This window comes from Accipiter gentilis, chromosome 13 (genome assembly GCF_929443795.1).
Source record: "Accipiter gentilis chromosome 13, bAccGen1.1, whole genome shotgun sequence".
In the NCBI taxonomy this organism is placed as follows: Eukaryota; Metazoa; Chordata; class Aves; order Accipitriformes; family Accipitridae; genus Astur; species Astur gentilis.
In genome coordinates this window covers 15952246-15971432 of record NC_064892.1, presented here as the reverse complement: position 1 = coordinate 15971432, position 19187 = coordinate 15952246, and the positions used below count along the sequence as shown (strand labels likewise).

Here is a 19187-nt window from a genome sequence, read left to right as displayed (position 1 = left end):
AAAGATGATGCTAAAATTCAATTGCTAGCAACCTGAAGCAGTGGAATAAAGGAGAAACTGATCTCATGAAGTAAAAAAGAAATTTAAACTTCATAGAACTTTGAATACAGGAGGCTTGCCTGAAAATTTCTGTTCTTTATAGCCATTAGAGTTCTGGATATTATTGTTAATGGCTTTGTTTGGGGACAGCTGCTTTTTTTAAAGCAATTCCTTTCCACTTTTTCATTCAAATCAAGTTCTGAAATGTTGTGTATAAATTCTCCATCCTTTGATTTAGTCAAAATCTGCTGGTTTGAATTATAGGGGCCTTGAGTTCTTCTGATAAACAAGTTCTTACGTTCTCTTGCTTGACAGTATTTTCTTACAGAATAGCAGCCTTTTTGTGTGAATAATATGGAATATGCTTGCTTTATCTTTGTTGTACGTACATAGCTTTTTCACCCATTTTGAGCTAGCTTTATCAGTTTTTTCTAAACCTCGCTGTATTTTACGCTCCTATAGTTGGCATTGTTTTATTAAGTGATATCAGTTTAAAAAAAGCAGGAGGCATCCATGCTGATAGCAGCAAAATACACTGTGTAGCACAAGGACTTACACAGTACATATCATGCTTTATTCTTGCAGATTATAAGATTAATAGAAAAAGGTCCTTAACTGACAATTCAGAAAAATGAGAAAAATCAGAATACCACCTACACATTTCAAATAGTCTAAGCTGCATTCAAATTTAAAAATAAATTTATATTTCAATTCTAGTGTTCAATGAATGATACACATTTTCAGTTGTTAGATACAGGTTTGAAACCTCAGCTTAACTTGAACATGGTGAGGTACATCACAGACCTGAGCATAAATGGAATCTGTGTGTTAGAAGTGTGACAGAAGTTTAGACATAACTTAATTCTTACGCTAAAATCTGGCTACTAGAAAAATGTTCACCTGCATTGAAACATGTAAAACAACAATTCTCAACTTTGAATCCCATACCTACATCCCCTCAACTTTTTGTAGGCATGTGCTGCAAGCAGTGATAGGCATCAGTAATCACATAAATTTCTCCTCTTGTTTTCTCTTTCATGTTTTCTTTAACAAACAAACAAAAACCAGTTGGCACAAGTAATCTGAACTCACTTCCACTGCAGCAAGTACATCCCAGTTCCTGCTACAATTAAACACCACAGCATGTTTTCTTACACCCACTTTCTGAATATATGATCCTAATTGGTAATGCTAAATGTTTTTACCTCTAGTAATGCTTTTTTGCAGAGTCTGTACTGTATTAGTCAGAGACTATGCAGTGTCTACTGCTCTACGTTAAACAAGGGATATTGCTCTTGTAATCCTGCTTTTATAAACAGTATTTAATATGCAGGCATAGATGGAAGAATTCTTTTGCTAGAGCTCTACATGTTCTTCACAGAATGATCTGGATAGCTCCAACTGCTAACCACCAGAGAAAATCTTCAAAAAGGAAAGTAACACCCAATCAAATATTTTGTTCAATTGTAGGAGCAAGAGTTCACAACTGCAACAAATCTCACAGAAAAGTTCAAAATCCTTTGTTCCTGATCCCATCTGGTTTTGCAGTCATTATTTGAAATTACCATTTCAAATAAAGAAAATAAAGCAGAAGAGGAAAGCTGAAGTTGTTAAATTTAAGCCTTAAATATGTATTTTTTTTTAAATAATGTTTGAGAAGGGAAAAGTAAATTGGCTGAAGAGGACTCACTTCTCTGTACAGTTGGGTTTTTTTATTTAAATACTTTGCAATTCATTAAACAGCACTCAATCTATCCATTTGCAATACTCAGATTCACATATTTTAAAATATAAAATACTAACTATGTTCTAAGAACCCACTTTGATTTTTATAATCACCATGCAATTACAGGCATCAGCCTTAACTTACAAATGCAGTAGATGTGGAATACATACTAAAGTTGTTTGAAAAAAAAAATGCTACTGCTGTAGCAGTACATACAAACCCCCTTATTAACACCTGAGCTTATACCAACTTAGGAAGACTTTGCCAAAATAGCTAAAAGTAATTCAGAAAGGCAGATAAGCTAAATCAGCAAGATACCTTTGTACATAAATATTGCAGAAAAAGCATTTTAAAAGATATTGAGTAGAAGCATACAGTAAATACCACTCAAGCCTTAAGAGAGAATAAACACAAACTTTGCATACAGTATGATGAGGACATATTTTGCCAGGTTAGTGCCTAAGAACATGTTTAAGCATCAGTACAAAAATAAATATTCAAACGAAAGACAAAACATGCTATTTATTCGAGTATTTTTAATGCAAAAGGTATCAAAAGGGAAGGCAGATCTGAAAGTCTCTGTTGGACTAAATATCCCACTATCAATTGAGAACTTTGGGCAGGTCTCTGCAATAGAGCCCTGAACTCTCCACCAAGCAAATATTGAATATAAGGCCACTAAGACTCCTGTTCAAATACTCACACTGACAGAAGAAAAAAAAAAAAAAAAAAAACACCAACAAAAAAAACAACCCACCTGATGAATTCTTAAAACAAGAGAAGGAGGAAGAAATGCAAGGAATTAAAAAATGGCAAGCTGAATCAAGAATGATAGTTGTGAAGTTGATAATGTATCTGAAAAATTCACATATTTAAATAGCTTATTAATGTTGCCTGTCTTACTCCAGTCTGGCTTACTCGAGTAATGTTTTCCAACATGACAAAGCACAGAATGAATACAGATACATATTCTAGGTTTCCTACATATATACCAGGCGGAAGCCTTTTAAATTATCAACTAATTAGCTGGAGAAAGGTCTGAAATATCTAGACCCAGATACCTTTCTCTCAGAAAAAGCACACATCTCCAGTGCTATGAAGTTCCTCATACTGCAATTCATCATTTAAGTCAGTTCTTAATAAGCAAAGTAGCCACTTTGAACTGAAGCCTTAAAAGAGTAATTATTTCTGGCCATTTTTTTTTTTTTAAAGTAGTATTTATAGTGTTTGGTGCAGACCTGGTACTATGGTGCTGTAGTAAACACCACAGAAATCAGTTTAACAAGTGGATAATCCTTTGTTTTGCTAAAAATCTCACTGGCATGGCAAAACAAACTGCTGCATAAATTTTACAGTTATTAGACAACAACACAACCATTACATAGAAAATGAATTTGATTTTTTTTATGCTTTTTGGCAACGTAACTTAATTCACATTCTTCTATACAAAGTCTACTGTCTGGTGAAAATGTTTGGAAAAATCTATGAAAATTCCCAAATGGAGATAGATAGATATATATGTGGTGTTTAGCTGTAGAGTACATAACCCTTTTGCCAGCTGGGGGCTGGGGGGGGGGGGTTGGGGCAGAGAGAAATTCCAATGATGAAGCTGTCAAACTGTTATCTGACAGTTTTCACAGAATGAACATGGTTACTCTCTTAAGAGAAAAAGTGTGCTTGGGGGAGGGAGAGGAGAGAGGACAGAACAGAAGTTTCCATAAAGTCTCCTTCTAACAAAACCACTACTTGTTCATTTCAGATGTATTTTATCGATTTTATTTCAAGCTAATGCAAAGACCCTCAATCTAGACTTCAATTTGGACACAGCTAGTGCACATACACTACTTTTTTAAGATGTTAAAAGAAACTACATGAGGGGTTTCTTTCTTCATTTTTTAAAAAATTAATGTACAGAGCAAAAAGGTGCTGCAAGTCCTGAAACTAGTTCCTTGAAAAATTTAAACTACCACAATACATTGAAACCACAAAAGCACGTCTGAAGTCCTCCAGGCAGTAAGTGATCATTCTGTAAAGGAAATAACATGTAGGTACATGTTATTTGTCATACTCCGATCCTGAGAATTTACAACCTAAATTTCAGAGTCTAGTTTTGCTGCCTAAAGATTAGTATTTATACTTCCCTAGAATACTGCTCAGTTCCTGACATTAACCAAGGTGGACATGGTTATGTTTGAAGGCTGAGACATGCTTCATATTTGCACGGCTGTGTGGGTGCAGAAAAATGTCCACTCCATATTGGGCAGAGCAGCTAGTCTCATTTAGACAGCTGTACCATTCTGTTGTGCTGCTACTAAAAAAAAAAAAGTTATAAAACCCTACAGTGTTCAATAAGTAAAAATGAATGACAGACTAATTCAGTAAGATCCCACTTTTACCTTGAGACACTACTGTAGATGAGAAGGACCACTTTCATTAACTCTTTAATAGTACTTACTAGAAATACACTGAGGAATGCAACAGCCTCCAATGCTGTTACATAAATTACTGATGTCATTACAATAGTTCTAAATTATCACGATACTCAGATCTGACATGTTCATATAGCTGCAACCAATAACCAGCAGCTTAAAATGTCACCTCTAGATTCAAGACAGCTCTCATGAGGCAGAACAGCTGTCAGCTTGCTGGTTGTCCAACACACATTCAATGCAGAAAGCAAAAATCATCATAGCATCTCTATGATTTGCGATGCAGCCAAGGGGTTCCATTTCGCTGCTGATGCTCAGCATAAGAACAAGGAAGGTTTCCTGTAACAGGAATAATTTTCTCCTCTTCATATTCTGCTTTCAACTACACCTTATAATATTGATACTTTAATTCTGTCACAGTATTTTTACACAGAAGCTTAGCACTATCAGCACTCTAAGCTAGGAACCTAGATTTCTCAAATACAGCAGCTCTCCATGAGTCAGGTGAACAAACTATCAAGTTTCATAATAGATGTAAAAAAGTAACTTCAGTAGTGTTAAGAGTGACATACCAATGACGTGTATTTGTGCTTTATTTACCTTAGTTATAAATAGCCTAATGTAAAGTGTTAACAAAATGAAATGAAGAGAAACATCTATTGCTTTTGAACTTCTTAGGAAGTTTAATGGGAAACGAGAGTGAAAACTCCCGGTGGCCCAATGACTGTTATTGGTAGGATGGTGTGTCACACGTATGTGGAATGGAATGCCAAAGTTTTGCACTTTAACTTATTTCTGTTCTTTCAGTATCTTGGTTTATTACCATATTCCTTACACCATTGTTAAACCTTTTTTATTCACTACCTTTCTTAAATAACTTGGTGAATACAACTAATCGGTAATGTATTAACAATGAAGCAAAGATCCAAACAGCCAAAAAATATTATGAGATTTAACAAAGAAAGGTTGAAAAGCATGAAAAAACAAAAATAGAACAGCGAAGGCATAACTGAACACCAGAACATACTTACTGTTTGCCATAAAATATTTGAATGATAAATAGTCAAAATATTCTTTAAACAATTTGGATTTCATTCTCTCTGACATAAGTAGTTACAGCAGCACGATCACTTACAGAATTAACCAATGCAAAAATCCTTCCCCTTTTAATGAGGTATGCTTAAATACTGCATAAACATTGTTTTAGGTATTTTTTAGTCTTCCTTGCAAGTCTGATTTAGTACATGAACAAACCTTCATAAATACAGCAAAGTGGAAAAAATTAGATATGGGAGCCTTAATCAAGATGTAATTGGGCCAGCAGAAGATTTTAATTATTTTTAAAAATTTTTTAATTTGTAATTAGATTTCTTTTATACAAAGTAATTAAAACCAAGAAAATTTTCCACTGTAAAGAATTAGGGCAAAGGGGAGAACACTACAATGTCTTACAAGGCAAAACGGTCAGTGCAGCATTAGTTACAAAAGAGCTTATTTTTTTCACAGGTAGAGATTCAAACAAATTCAAGAAAAAATGAAAAAAAGACATTCCTACTTGGAACTTTGCCAAGCCAGATCCTGATATTCCAGCAAGGATTATATACACAATTTATATAGGATCTGGAATGGACTAGCAGCAAAGAAACCCATCACAATAGATACAGCTCAGTGAGGACTTCATTAGTGCAGAAATTAGAAGTGACAGACATAAGGTTATGGTCCATGTTTAACGTTACTTTCAAACACTTTACAGGAGCCATGCCATGGATAAGAAAATGTGTATAACACTAGAAACTAAGCATAATGCTGTCTGCAAGCAACAAAGATGACTGTTGACAAATGCCTTCTTTGTAGAGCTGACTGAAGTTGAACATATAAAAGATAGCTCTAGTCAAATACAGAGCAGCCACAGCACAAAAAAAATACTCTTGCCACTTTGTTTACACTGGTACTACACTCACATAGCTGTATCTGTAGTGGTTCTGTGTGCATATTTAGCAATTCTCTGTACACGAAACTAAGCTACTCAAAGAGTTACTTCCAAAACCACAAAAGCAGCCTCTCTTTGGAGAACTGCAGAAAGTTACTAGAGAACTACCACCCTCCAAGCAGAGCTGGACTGTGTAAATGCTCCAGCATGGTAACATTTGCAGTTTTTGCCTCACTGCAACAAGATAAACTCACATAAGCAGTGTCTGTATGGAGGATCACCAAGACTTTGCCAGAGGCATTAGAGCAGTCCAAAACAAACAAACAAACAAAAACCCCAACAACCCACCACAAATAAACAAAAAATTCCAAAACTTAAATCCTCTATCATCCCTCTGTTCCAAACATTCTTGTCTATGAACAGTGTTTCCCAGAGGCACCATGTGCAAGCAATCCAACAACCAAATGATGTCCAGTCCATACAATTATACAAACACACATTTCATTACATTAAAAAGTTAGCATTCTTGCTAATGCTTTAAAATAGTTTAAAGATAAAAATTCATGATGAAATGAAATTATACTTATGGATATTGCCATCTTCTAGTTCTGAAACATTATGCTTCTCAAATATGGGTGTTACAGGCTTTGGAGCAAGCTATACATCATAATTAAAAACTGCTAGCTACTTGGAAACAGGCAACTTGGAAAATAAAGCATGTTCTAACTACTCAGCTCTAGATAACTAGCACATAAGTACAGACCTATACACATGTGTATAAAATTTATTTATTTAAGTTCTTTAAAGTGCACTTCTCCCCTTAAGACTAGCGAGACAACACCTCCATAATGATCTAATACAGTGATGTCTTCCTTAGGCTAGTTAGGAAATTCAGCTGCCTATCTTGCAGCTAAAGATTTCTGAAAGAGCTATGACACAAAAACAGCTGGCACAATTTTTTGTTTCATTAAAAAGAAAAGACAAGTCAAAAATTCTTTTCAGGCTATGGTGACGCTTCCAAACGACCAGCACTTAGGGCCTCATTGTACTACTGCTACACCAACAGCAATTAGCTCTTTTAGAAGCAAGTTCTTTAGAAGTAACTGCACACTATAATTTCCATACAGCCAGGAGCTATGGCTGTAGGCATACATTTCAGATAGCTAAGATCAGAAACAGCCCCAAGAGTATCTGACTGTTAGGAAATGACAATACTTCTCCACCAATTCCAACATTTATTGGAATAATGGAGTTACATAGGACTCTGCACAAAACTGTTGAATGACAGTCGAGTTTAACAGTCCCTGCTGGCTTGCTTCCTCCCAAAGCTAAAAATTCAGAGAACGAAACATCCTCCAGGTCAGCAATTTTCTACCCTACAACATAGTTTTCCAGCATGAGAACCACATTTGAACTGCTCACACACCACATTTAACAGAAACACGTTGGTCCTTTTAGTGCTAAAAAGCAGAAACTTGCACTGATCACAAAAGCTGAAAATCCCAGTTTCACCCTTTAACTGCTGACTATCACTAGCAGATATCACAGTTCAATATTCAAACAGAGAAACATGGAACAACTCGAGTTTGTTACCAGAGTAAGAAGTTACTACTACACATCACCAGTGAATGGAACCTGAGGGGAAATACTGAGGAACCATAATGACCTCTACCTAAATAATATCTGGCAAACTTTTGATACTTTTTATATTGTGAAAAGGAAACTTGTACTATTCACTTGTGAAAGTTAAACTTCGGCTCCTGATGCATAATACTCAAGAAAGAGCAGAAAAACTGTATAAATGAATTTTGGATACAGGTCTGCAAAATCCAAAGAACCTAATGTATTTACTCAACAAAGGGATTTTGAAGCCAACTGAAGCACTCCTGTACATGCCACTAGTGGACTTCCAGTTTCAGATTTCACAGAATTTAAAAATGCTCCTTGTAAACTGTTTGAAACTAACATATCAATCTCCAGCTGCTGACCAACTGAGAGGTAAGCGTGTATGATTTATCATTTCAAATTACCAACATGTATTTTGGAAATGACAAGATCTTCCAAAGTTAAACATTGTCTGTTTCAAGCCTCCTGACCAGCACACTCTACTGATATCAAACTGCTGATAGGCATCAACAGAATATTCATGCAAGAAAGCACCCAGAGACTAACAGGGAGCATTCTGCACCAGAGGGCTAGCTGGATCTATTACCACACAGCACAATGTGCTTTGTTATTCTAATATTACCTTACCAATGTGCTCTGTTATTCTAATATTACCTTATGTTGACCCAAGAGGACAATGAATTCACCTTCCCAAAACTACACCTTTACAAGATGATGTAGTTAAAAAAAAAAAAAAAATCCTACCACAGTCTTAAGGGTCAAACCTTTGTATAAAGGCACTCAGCATAATTTGCTGCAGGCCTAATTCAAAGTCCACTGAAATTAAGTTCAAGACTCATCTATTTCAGTGTGGTTTGGATTAGGTGCTATGGAAAAAAAGGACACTGCACCCACCCCCCCAAAAAACACAAGTGAAGCTCTTCTAAAAATGGCCCAGCATTTTATAACTTTTTGAGATTATGTCAGCATAAGCCACATACACTATACATGTACATACATATACTTAACTATTGACTATGGAAGCCATAAAGCAGACTTTTTTTTTTTTTTTCCTCTCCCATTTGACAGCATCAGCGTAAAACCGACAGTGGCCAAACACCTCAGAAGCAAGTTAACACTAGAATTAATTTATAAGTTCTAGTTCCATTGACTCAAACCAAGCTCCAGTAATTTAATTCAGACATGTTAAAATGGTGTTTCAGAATGACAAGTGCATGCTTTGATCTAAAAGTCTATAGACACCATACTTCCAGAAGACAAAACCTTTAAAACCAAGTTCACGTCTCAGTTCATTCAGAGAAGGAAGACACGGACTCTTTGCAGAAGAACCCCAATTACTCACATGACTGCTATGATTAGAGGCCAAGCAGGTATTCACAAACAGGCAAATCACTCTCTGGGGCTCCTACTCCCAAGCGCGCTACTGATGCAATTTTTACTCAGGGGGAGGGAAACAGCAGAGCGTCAAATATTCAAAACAACCGAGAAGGACGTGCGACAAGTCTATGGAAAATGATACTGGGAAGGTCCCAGGATGCCGGAAAACGTCCCGGTGGCACCTGAGCTCTCAGAGAGAAGGTCACTGGACAGGGCGGCAGGCCATGGTTATTAACCCGGCCTCCACGGGGGCTGAGAGCAGGCAACAGTGAGCTGCACAGGCAGCACATTACCTCCCGCTTACCCCGGGCTACAAAGGGAAAGGCGAACGCGGTCGCTAGGGGGGGAAGCTGCATCCTCCGGAGGAAGACGGTCCTATCTCCCAGCCGAGGACGGCGCCGGGAGAGCGGGGGAACGACGCGGCCCCCCACAAGAGCCGGCCGGCGGCGAAGGGCGCTGGGAGGGCATCTCCCGCGGTGCCCTCAGGGGCCTCTCCGGCACAGCGTTCCCCTCCCCTGAGGATCCCCGTCTTCTCCCAGGGAAGGTTTATTTTGGAGGGGGCGGGAGAGAGAGGAAGGGTCGCGGCTACTCACATGGGCTCCAAGGTTTTGCTGAGCCAGGATTTCAGCGCCTCGAAGTTTTCTATGATCATTTTAACCACCATCCAGAGCGGCCCGGGCCCCCCGCCTCCCCGGCAGCAGCAGCAGCAACAACAACGGCGGCGGCGGGCTCCGCGCCGCCCCGCCGGCCGGCACCCCGGCTCCCGCCGCGCTTCCTCTCACCCGCCGAGGCTGCGGTCGCCTCCCGGTTCGGCAGAGGCCGCCTGGCAGGGGCCGGAGGCCCAGCGCCACGAAGGGGGCGGAACCAGCCGAGCGGCGGCTGCTCCCTGCGGGCCCCGCTCTCGCCGCTCCTCGGCCGGGGAGCGCGGTCCGCCCGCTCCGCAGTCCGTCCGTCCGTCCCCCCTCCCGCCTCAGGGGCGGGCGGAGGGCAGCGCGGCCGACGGGCCCGACGACCGGCGGGCCCCGAGCGCGGCTCCGAAACACACCGCCCCCCCCCCCGCCCCCAGCTCCCCTTAGCCGCAGAGCCAGACGGAGCGAGCGGGCGAGCAGGTAAGATGGCGGCGCCCCGCTGTCGCGAGAATAAGGAGTCTCGCGAGGACGGGCGGCGCGCGGGGGCTGCCGGGAGGCGGGGCCGGGCCGGGCCGGGCGGGGCGGCGCGGCGTTGGCGTTGCTGCTGCTGACGTGCGGCCTGTGGCGGCGGGCGGGAGCGCGTTCCTGCCGTCCACCCGTGAGGGGAGAGCGGTCCCCCGGGTGGGAGGCGGCCTTAGTGAGGGAACGCGCCCTGCAGAAGCGGAAAGGGAGGCGCGGCGAGTGCTCCCTCCCCCGTGGTGCGAGCTCCCATAGCTGTCTGCCACTGACAGAATTTTTTTTTTTCTTTTCTTTTCAAAAATAAAGGTCGGAGTAAAAAAATTCTGTGAAAACAGGGGAGTTGGTAGCGAGGCCCCGTGTCTTGCCGACATTGGCCCCGCGCGGGTTGGGATGGGGTGCTGCCATGGGCCGGCGGGTGCTGGGACCGAGCTGCCTGTGGCCGTTCCCTGGCCCGTTCAGGCCCCACAGCGCGGACCTGGCGGAGGAGCTGAGCCCACGCGGCTGATCGGTCACCCCCAGAGGCGATGGCGGTGGGGGCTCACGGACTGGCCCCCTCAAAACCAGTGCCTGCCAGCGTGGGGCCTCCCCATGAAAAGTTAACATAGGCCACTGCTTTCGCCGGTACTTTGGATTAACCGAGAGCTGAAAGAAAATGTCTGCGGTGAATGTACCTCGGTCAGTTTGGTGGGCTTCCAAAAGACCGGCGTCTCACCTGAGCTCCAGTTTTGCACAGTCGATGAACAAAGGCGAGTATTTCAAGGAAATTGTTGACTCTGCCTTTCGCAGGGCAGAGTGCGTGACTGTCAAGCTGCCTGCCTGGTCTTCTTAGAGAGGAACATGTAATTGACTTAGATTAGACAGCAACCATGGTCTTGGCTGACCTGTCAATTTATGAGCATCCTGAAGTCCTACCTTTGTCATGCAGAGTCGGGATAACAGCAGAGGGAGCCCTACAGAGCAGGGGTGAAGGCGAGAAGACATGTTTGGATATAAGGTAGGATGCCTGCTTGTTCTCCCAGCATGGGAACTCCTTCAAGATCAGTCCCCAGCTTCATCCTGCCTACAGGAACCCACTACAGACCGCTAGTACTTCTGTTTGAAAAAGCTCAACATAACTTCTCTGCATCTGTAGCAGAGCAAGGGTCATTAGCAATTATGACCACGATTCCATGCAACCAAGAAGCACTTGACCTCAGCAGAGAGACTGCCAAGAAATCCAGTGTCTGAGACAACTAAATAAGAGCTGGAGAAAGCTAATGCTGCTTGTTGTCATCCTTGAAAGTCTGTTGAAAACTGGAGAGTGTAGCAAGCTGACCAAGTAAACTGCCAGCTTAATAGATACTTCAGTGAGGACTTCCCAATTACAAGATGCACTTTGGTTTCCTTGTATAGTGGAGAATGAACAGCACATCCAGTCAGTAGGCAGAAAATCACCAGAGCCTGAAATTCTCTGGAGACTGTTCTGTAGACATCTAAAAAGTCCTTGGCTCACAGGCACCAACTTGTAAGTTAACTCCCCCTGAACCCATAGAAAGGGTCACTAAGCTTGGGATTCTGATGGATCTTTGAAGGGACAGGCACATAGAAATTAGGCATTGTGATAAGAATCTAAATTTGTTTTTGGATCTGGCCCTTAATCCTTTGCAAAAGCTAGTGTCTGGTGGAAATAATTCAGGCAAGCACTGTGTTGGTCCACTTCACTCTCATCTTTGTAACTACCTTTCATCCTTGAATATACAATGGCTAGCAAGAAAACACAGCCTCTAAGGCTTCCCCACATAAAATGTATGGGTCTAATCATGGTAGCAACTTCTCTGTGTTTGACATTTCATTTTCTAAACTGCTTTCCAGCCATTCAGAAGCACAGTGCTGTAAGTAAATTTGTGATCAGCAAAAGGGCTTCATGAATACATTTTATGCAGTGGATAAGACTTGTCTGCATGTGGTAATTTTTTAACATTACTGTGTTGATAGAATTATGCTGTTACCACACTTCTGTGGCAATACTCAGAGTAACTATAATAAATAAGTAAGTAAATAAATAAATAATAGAAGCTGCTGACATTCCCATTTCTAGAGTTTGCAGACTTGAAATCTTAAGGCCTTATAAAGATTTAGATCCCACGTCATAAAAAGTGTCTGCAATGTTCTGTAGCATCTTTCAGGCAATTTTAATTTCATTTCATGGAAGGAATTAGAGGAGTACAAACTAAACCTATTAGATCTGAGGAAACCATTTCCTCTGAAATATAAAGTGGCTTCTATACATAAGGTAGTTTTTATTTAAGACACAACATCTTTGGGTTCTTAATAACAATTTTAAAAACACAAAATAAGGAATGGTCTTTACTTAAATCAAACTGCAGTCACACGTGAAATCAGTATTTAACTGAAAAAAATCCTGAAGATCGTATTTCATTTAATACAACATAATAGAGAATCTGTGCAAAGGGTCAAAGTAATTATTAACGTCTACAATGTCATATTTCCGTAAGACAAATAAGTTTCTATTTCTCCTGTAGCTGTTCAACATAAAATTCATCAACCACCCAAAGGAAAACAAAACATAACCTAAATTTCATCTCTACCTGTACAATTAAAGCCCTGAAGAAGATAACAAGGAAAAAAATGAATCTTTGAAAAGATTGGAAAGCAGCAAAAGAAGAATTGAGCACGCTGTCCTTAGGTTTCAACAATTTAACACCTTTTAAAAAATCAGTTCCTATTGCTAAATGGTAGATATTCTGTATCATATATATGATCTATGGATGCCAAACTTTTAATAGGAACTAAATAATAGAAATCTCAAAAACTTGAAAATAGAAATACATATTCTGTGGATTACTATAAAAAATGCATTTTAACATCAATAATCTTAAAATATAAATAAAATGTTATGTTAATAAAGTAATACAAATCTAATTCCCTTATTTATTCATGTGTCAGGATTACAGATTCCTAACAGCCCTTTTGGCTTATAAAAACTTTGTGAAGTTCTTCACGGTAGTATAGCTGTTTTCATATATAACGATTTTCAAAGTTCATAGATCTGGTGTGTGCTTAGTTTGCAGTAGTCTTATCTAACTCAGTTTAGTGACCTTTGACATCTAAAAATAATGGGTTGTATTTATTAACATTTTTATTGTTTCACCTACTCACGTGAGAGCTGACTGTTGCCAGCCAAGACAGAGATATCAATCCTTCCTGAGATTTCTGAGATTTTATTTCTGCTGACTCTTCTCCAAAGCCACTAGACTTGTGCTCATAAACAAGCTTTGTCAATGTGTAAAGCTGCAATTTTTAAGTGTTAAAGATTTTTCTTTGAAAGCTGACATTTTCTTAAATGTCCATAGATCTCCTTTTAACTCAGATTTGCCCCTTCAATTTTTTAATACAAAAAGTAGTTGTAGAAGAGAATAACTTTAGGGCACATTTGTCTTTCTGCCAAACCTATCCTACCTTCATCGGTCCATGTTCATGTCATACAGAAAAAAGGTTAATTATTATTGTTTTTTAATTTTTTTGTGTGTTTGGTTTTGGGTTTTTTTGTTTGTTTTAAATGAATTTTTTTTGAGGCTGCCGGACTGGTCTATGGCATTACAAAATTCTTCAGTCTATCCCTCTAACACTTCATCTTTTTTACTAGGAAAATGTGATTTAAGCATTTAAGCATTACGGGCCTCAGATGTATCTGAGTGTATGATCTGGAGATGAAGGGTTCCACGTCATTGCAGCGTACAATGGCCCCTAGCATCAGCGCATGGGCTAAAACAGCAGGGCTGATGAAACTGGATGACATCAGGATGGTTTGATGGAACAAAACCATTTCTGTATATTGTTCAGATTTTTAGTTTGTACTTTCATTGAGTTTGGGGTTTTGGTGTTAGCTGTTATTTAGATATGTATAGATGTACTTCGGTGTACTTCTGTAGATGTACTGCCTTTGCTCTGTGTTGAAGGGTCAAATGATACTCCTCCTGATAATCCTTCTCTACTCTATAGTGAGTTTCATCTCAGGAGGCATCAATATGAGTTTTGAGGATAATGTCACAGAAAGGATCGAGACCTGAAGACTCCCCCTTCCATCCTTCACAAATAGCAAATGTCTATCAATTCCTGAGCATCTGAAAGCTGAGGCACTTCTGCCTTTCCCCATAAATACACCTACTGGTGCTTCAACAGAGCAGCAGGTCAGTTTCATATTACTCTCACTTGACTGTGTCTCAAAAAGATTAATGTTTATATGAATGTTTAGCCCTTTGCTTTTTTCTGTTGAGTCCTGCATAGTGAATTGAATCAAACTGAGCCATTGCCACCTAAAAGCTGGTGCCTGTAAAAGCTCTTAGAGCAGATGGTCTTTAAGATCTGAATGTCTTCTTCTAATCTTAAAACCACAAAAATTTAATCACGAAATATGCTGTGGATGTTAGATGACTTTCTGTGGCCATGGTCTCTCTATAGAACAGACCTAAGCTATGGGTTTGTGTATCTCTCCTGCTTTCTGTTGCTGCAGGAAGAAGATAGGTGGTATAACTGGAGAAAAGGGCTCTACCTGGCCCTGCTTGAGCAGAGGGGTTGGACCAGATGACCTCCAGAGGTCCCTTCCAACCTCAATCATCCCATGATTCTATGAAAGGCTTTTGGCAGAGTGTCCCAAAGCCACAGGTGTTTGAAGTATCTGTAGCTGGTGCATGTAGCGTTTAGCCTGAGATTGCAAGTCATAGAATTGAGCATTGGTTTTTTGAACTGACATAACAGTTGTTTAACAAGTTTTCTTGAAAGCCAAGGTCAGAACAAGTTGTTACAGTCAAAAGTCAAACTTAAAAAATCTGTGTTTTTTATTATTGTTTAAATAGAGAGACATCAGTAGTGCATATTCAACAACATACATCACGCTTCTGAAGTCACACTGTGCTAATTCTATATTGTGTATCTCTAAGTGGCCTTGTGTTTTAAAAAATAAAATGGGTCAGTTTTGTAATACAAGATGCCTGTGTTGTGGAACCTCATTAGCTTGTACTAATGCAGGGACAGGATTGCTCCACCTTGCCAATGGCAGCAAAATTAAGCTTAACCCCTGCTTGTGCCTATGGGAAGGATGACTGGGAGAGGGACAAGGACATAATTAATACCTCCTCTTCTTCCCAAAATGCGGTGGAGCAGGAAAGGAAAGACATAGCTCATAACTCTGCCCCTATGACACCAACCAGCAGAGCTTCATCTTCCAGAAATCTTCTTAGTGCAGTCAGCAAGTACCAACTGTGTCATTCTGGTCTGCACGAGCAAACAATTATGGGGCAGAGCCACACCTGGATTTGTGCCTGCATGTGGGGTAAGCGGCCGCCCACGCTCCCCAATTCCCTCAGGCGAAGCGCTGTGACAGAGGCAGCTGCGAGGCCCCCATGCTTTGCAGGAACACGGTGGCTCCATGAGCCTGGGCGAGGCTGGAGGCAGCTGTGATGCTGATGACAGTCTCTACTGTGGTCTCAGCTTTTCTGTCATGAAGCACATGCTCTGTGTAAGGGATTTACTGCTAGGGAAGAGAGGCTGGCTTCCTAGGAATTAAGCGGGTCCATCCCAAATGTTATTTCCAAACTCCTGTCTACTGTGTGTCTTATACACCAGCTAATGGCTCTGCCCCATTTTTGGCCATAAGCCTATGGTTTTGGGACACATTGCACAGCACATGGACTGTTGACTTCTGGAGTGGCAGATTTTGAGTTGGTGCTGTCTAGTGTATTTTGCTATGGGGAAAGCAGGCAGGATCTTGATTTTCCCCCTTCCTGCTATCCCTTATGCCTAGCCCACCTTCCTGTTAAATTGAACAAGCATAGAGAAAAATTATTTTTCTGAGCCAGCGTTTGTGAGGGTACACCATGCTGGACGTAGGGCATTCCTGAGCCACGGTATGAACCTCCTTTGCCTCTGAGATGGCTCAGCTATCTAAGATAATGATTGAACTTGTAGTAAATGAAAAGAATAATCACAAGTGGCAGAATGTATGTTATCCACTTATCTTGAAACCACTAATTTAGTTTTAATTGTAAATAAATAGTCTTTGAAAAGCTTAAAAGTTAAAACTGAATGCCAGCCGTCATTAAAGATGGCTCTGACAAGTCACATGACTAACCCAGCAAGGATGGCTTCGTACAACAGATGTAAGAGCTCCATGTTGGACGTATTAGAAACACTGTCAAAGAATTTTAAAGGATACCTTCTGTAATTTTTGAGGTGAAAGTTGTATTGTTTCTAATATCTATTCTTCGCAATATTCTACGGTATATAGAATCGCTTATGGTGAAGATGCAAAGTCTTGGTTGTATGAGTTCTTCCTACAGAAATATACAAATAAATTGCTTCTGAGAGGATGAGGCTATCTATTTTTTATTTCTGTTACTGTTTGTTTTGGGGCAGTTACTGGGTTTACAATTAGACAATTAAAAAGGGTCTAGTTTTAGCACTAAAAAGGTTATTTAAATCTTCTTTGTGAACAATTTATTAGATAAACTATTATTTTAAAGTTTTCAGATTGCCCACCACAGAGATCAGGATTTCTATAACTGATTAGGTTATTACAAAGTAACTGCAGTATTACAAATATTGAAAAAGTGCTGTTGTCCATAGCGCAAGGCATTTTTATATTTTTCAACTGTCAGCTCTTGGAAAAATCTTTCAGGAAGTTTGGAAATAAATTTTTTTTTTACCATTGTAATTTCCATTTGAAGCAACTTTTAATTTTTCTCTTTAAGGAAGCTGAAACAGTACGGTGCTTTACACTTTTGTTCTCTCTGTCATGCACAGGCCTCAGCCCTGATGTCAGTATGGTTAGGATTTGCTTAGGTAATGATGCTGCAGAACCAGAAGAGGGAGCACAGACATTGTTTCTTCTTGGTCATGCTGTAGAGGCAGTTTGGATTATTTCGCAGAGGAAAATCATTAAATCTATTTTTTAGAGGAGGTACGGTAGAATACTTTTTTCCTTCCTTTTTTTTTGAAAATATTTTAATAATATTTAATTGAGGGAAAATTAAGATCTGAATATTTTAATCAATTCTTATAAAGAAAAAAAATCTGGTCATAATTTTATGAATGGCTGGTATAGTATTTTAACATTTTAACACCTTTTACAGAATATTTTTATGTTCTCTTCTCCAGCCACTGAGGAAAGTGAAGCTTATCAGAATCCAAATATAGTAGAAAAGCTTGATTCACTTCAGTCTAATATTAGAAAGTGTCTTTAAGCATATTATTATATTTGTATTCCAACTTCAGATCATATATTTACTCAGTAATTTTCAGATATATTTGTATTAAAAATGTTATTTTAAAGAGACAAAGGATACATAAATTCACTCCAACTTTTTAATAGTAATTGTTAGAACTCCTCATATTTCACCTCTGTCACAATTTTTTATATTTCTCAGTTGTCATAATCTCTCATACCACTTAGATGTTCCTGACTTTGTAGAGAAAGTAATCAGAAACAGCCTTGTTGCACCCTGATAATAATTTCTACTACTTAATCTGTTGATATAGGAGACTCACACTGCTTTCCTGTAGCAGGATTTGTATGAAACTTTTTAAAGAATACCCTGAATAAAATTAAAATGTATAATCTGTGTGATGGGTTTGTGGTACTGAGAAAAAAGATTCATTCTTATGCCTTTGGTTTTGCCTAAACTGGCTTCTGTGTGGGATTTGTGAGAGCAGGACCCAAGATCATCTACGGATTACTCTTTCCAAAAGTGGACATTTGCAAGGGATTTGTGGCATTATGATCTTGGTCTTGTCCTCTTGGATAAGTATAGTTAAATACTGCACTTACTCTTCAAACTTTGGTCCTTTTCCTACTCCCTGTGAGATAAATTACAGCCCCAGTAAATGAATGGAAGCTTAACCAGCAAATTTTGTCTCGCAGATTTTGTCATAGTAGATTCTGTGACAGATTTAAATGAAGCTAGCTTTTTTTCTTATTTTGTGTCATGCCAACGTCTGTCTTTTGAATAGTACCATACAAGCTCCTTCAAATCTCTTCCTAAATTCAGTGTTCTTTGCGGAACTGCTTGTGGGTGGTCAGATTATTAACAATGTTTATTTGTATTTGAAATCAATATTCTAGATCCTGTTGACTAGGTTTGAACTTCAGGTCCCAAGGCATTATTTTGGTTGGTATCAAAATAAGATAGGGAGAATATTACTTATATTGTATTCTGGATATGCTACTGAATGTATTCTATTTTGAGCACATATTCCTGTGCTGACACTGCAGGATGGTCACGTTCACAAATCCAAAAGTTTATACCTTAGCATAGTTCTGTTGAAGCCAATGGTACTTCAGCCTACAGGAGTCTTTTCATTTGGCGTATTCATCCCTAGGATAGCCCTGCTGCCATAGTGATTGAATTTGGTTGAAAATTCCCAAATTTTACAATTAAACAATAATCAAAAAATAAGAAAGAGTAAAAAAGAAGAAAGAAAACCAAATAGAAACAAAGCACATAGAACCCCACAGTAGGGGAAAGGATTTGTAAATGCCTCTTAAGAATTGTAAGGGTATGCGCTGTAACCAAAGAACGTTTGTGTTAGCCACTATGTAGATGGTGAATAACTTGTTAAATCTCAGTAAGATGGAGGGTTTTGTGGTGGGCAGAAGTGGGCATTCTGAGACTCCTGTGTTTAAAATACAGTCCTTTGGTAGAAGACCCCCACCAGTAGCGGTCCCCATTTGAGAAGTACTGGATACTCTGCTGAGCTCCCAGGCAGTAAGTCTGTAATTTGGCATCGGAGAGAAAACATGCCAGAGAGAAAGCCACAAACCTTATCAAATTCAAAACGTAACAGAACATGGCAGTGCATATTCTGGCAGCTGGCACAGAAGTCATTGTTATCAAAGATGCAATGGAAACACAACA

The 19187-nt window shown here is 39.7% G+C and overlaps 1 protein-coding gene across 9 annotated transcripts in view; it reads right to left on the bottom strand.

Moving 5' to 3' along the window:
* The window catches only part of RBM26 (RNA binding motif protein 26), a 60555-nt gene extending 50408 nt beyond the window's left edge, over positions 1-10147 (bottom strand). For all 9 annotated transcript variants that reach the window (XR_007507992.1, XR_007507993.1, XM_049816035.1 and 6 more), the window contains exon 1: positions 9721-10147. Coding sequence is in view for 7 of the 9 variants with exons in the window: in XM_049816035.1 (XP_049671992.1) it covers positions 9721-9791 (71 nt within the window). In the remaining 2 variants the exon portion in view is untranslated. The remainder of the gene's footprint in view (positions 1-9720) is intronic.
* Between the last annotated feature and the right edge of the window lie 9040 nt (positions 10148-19187).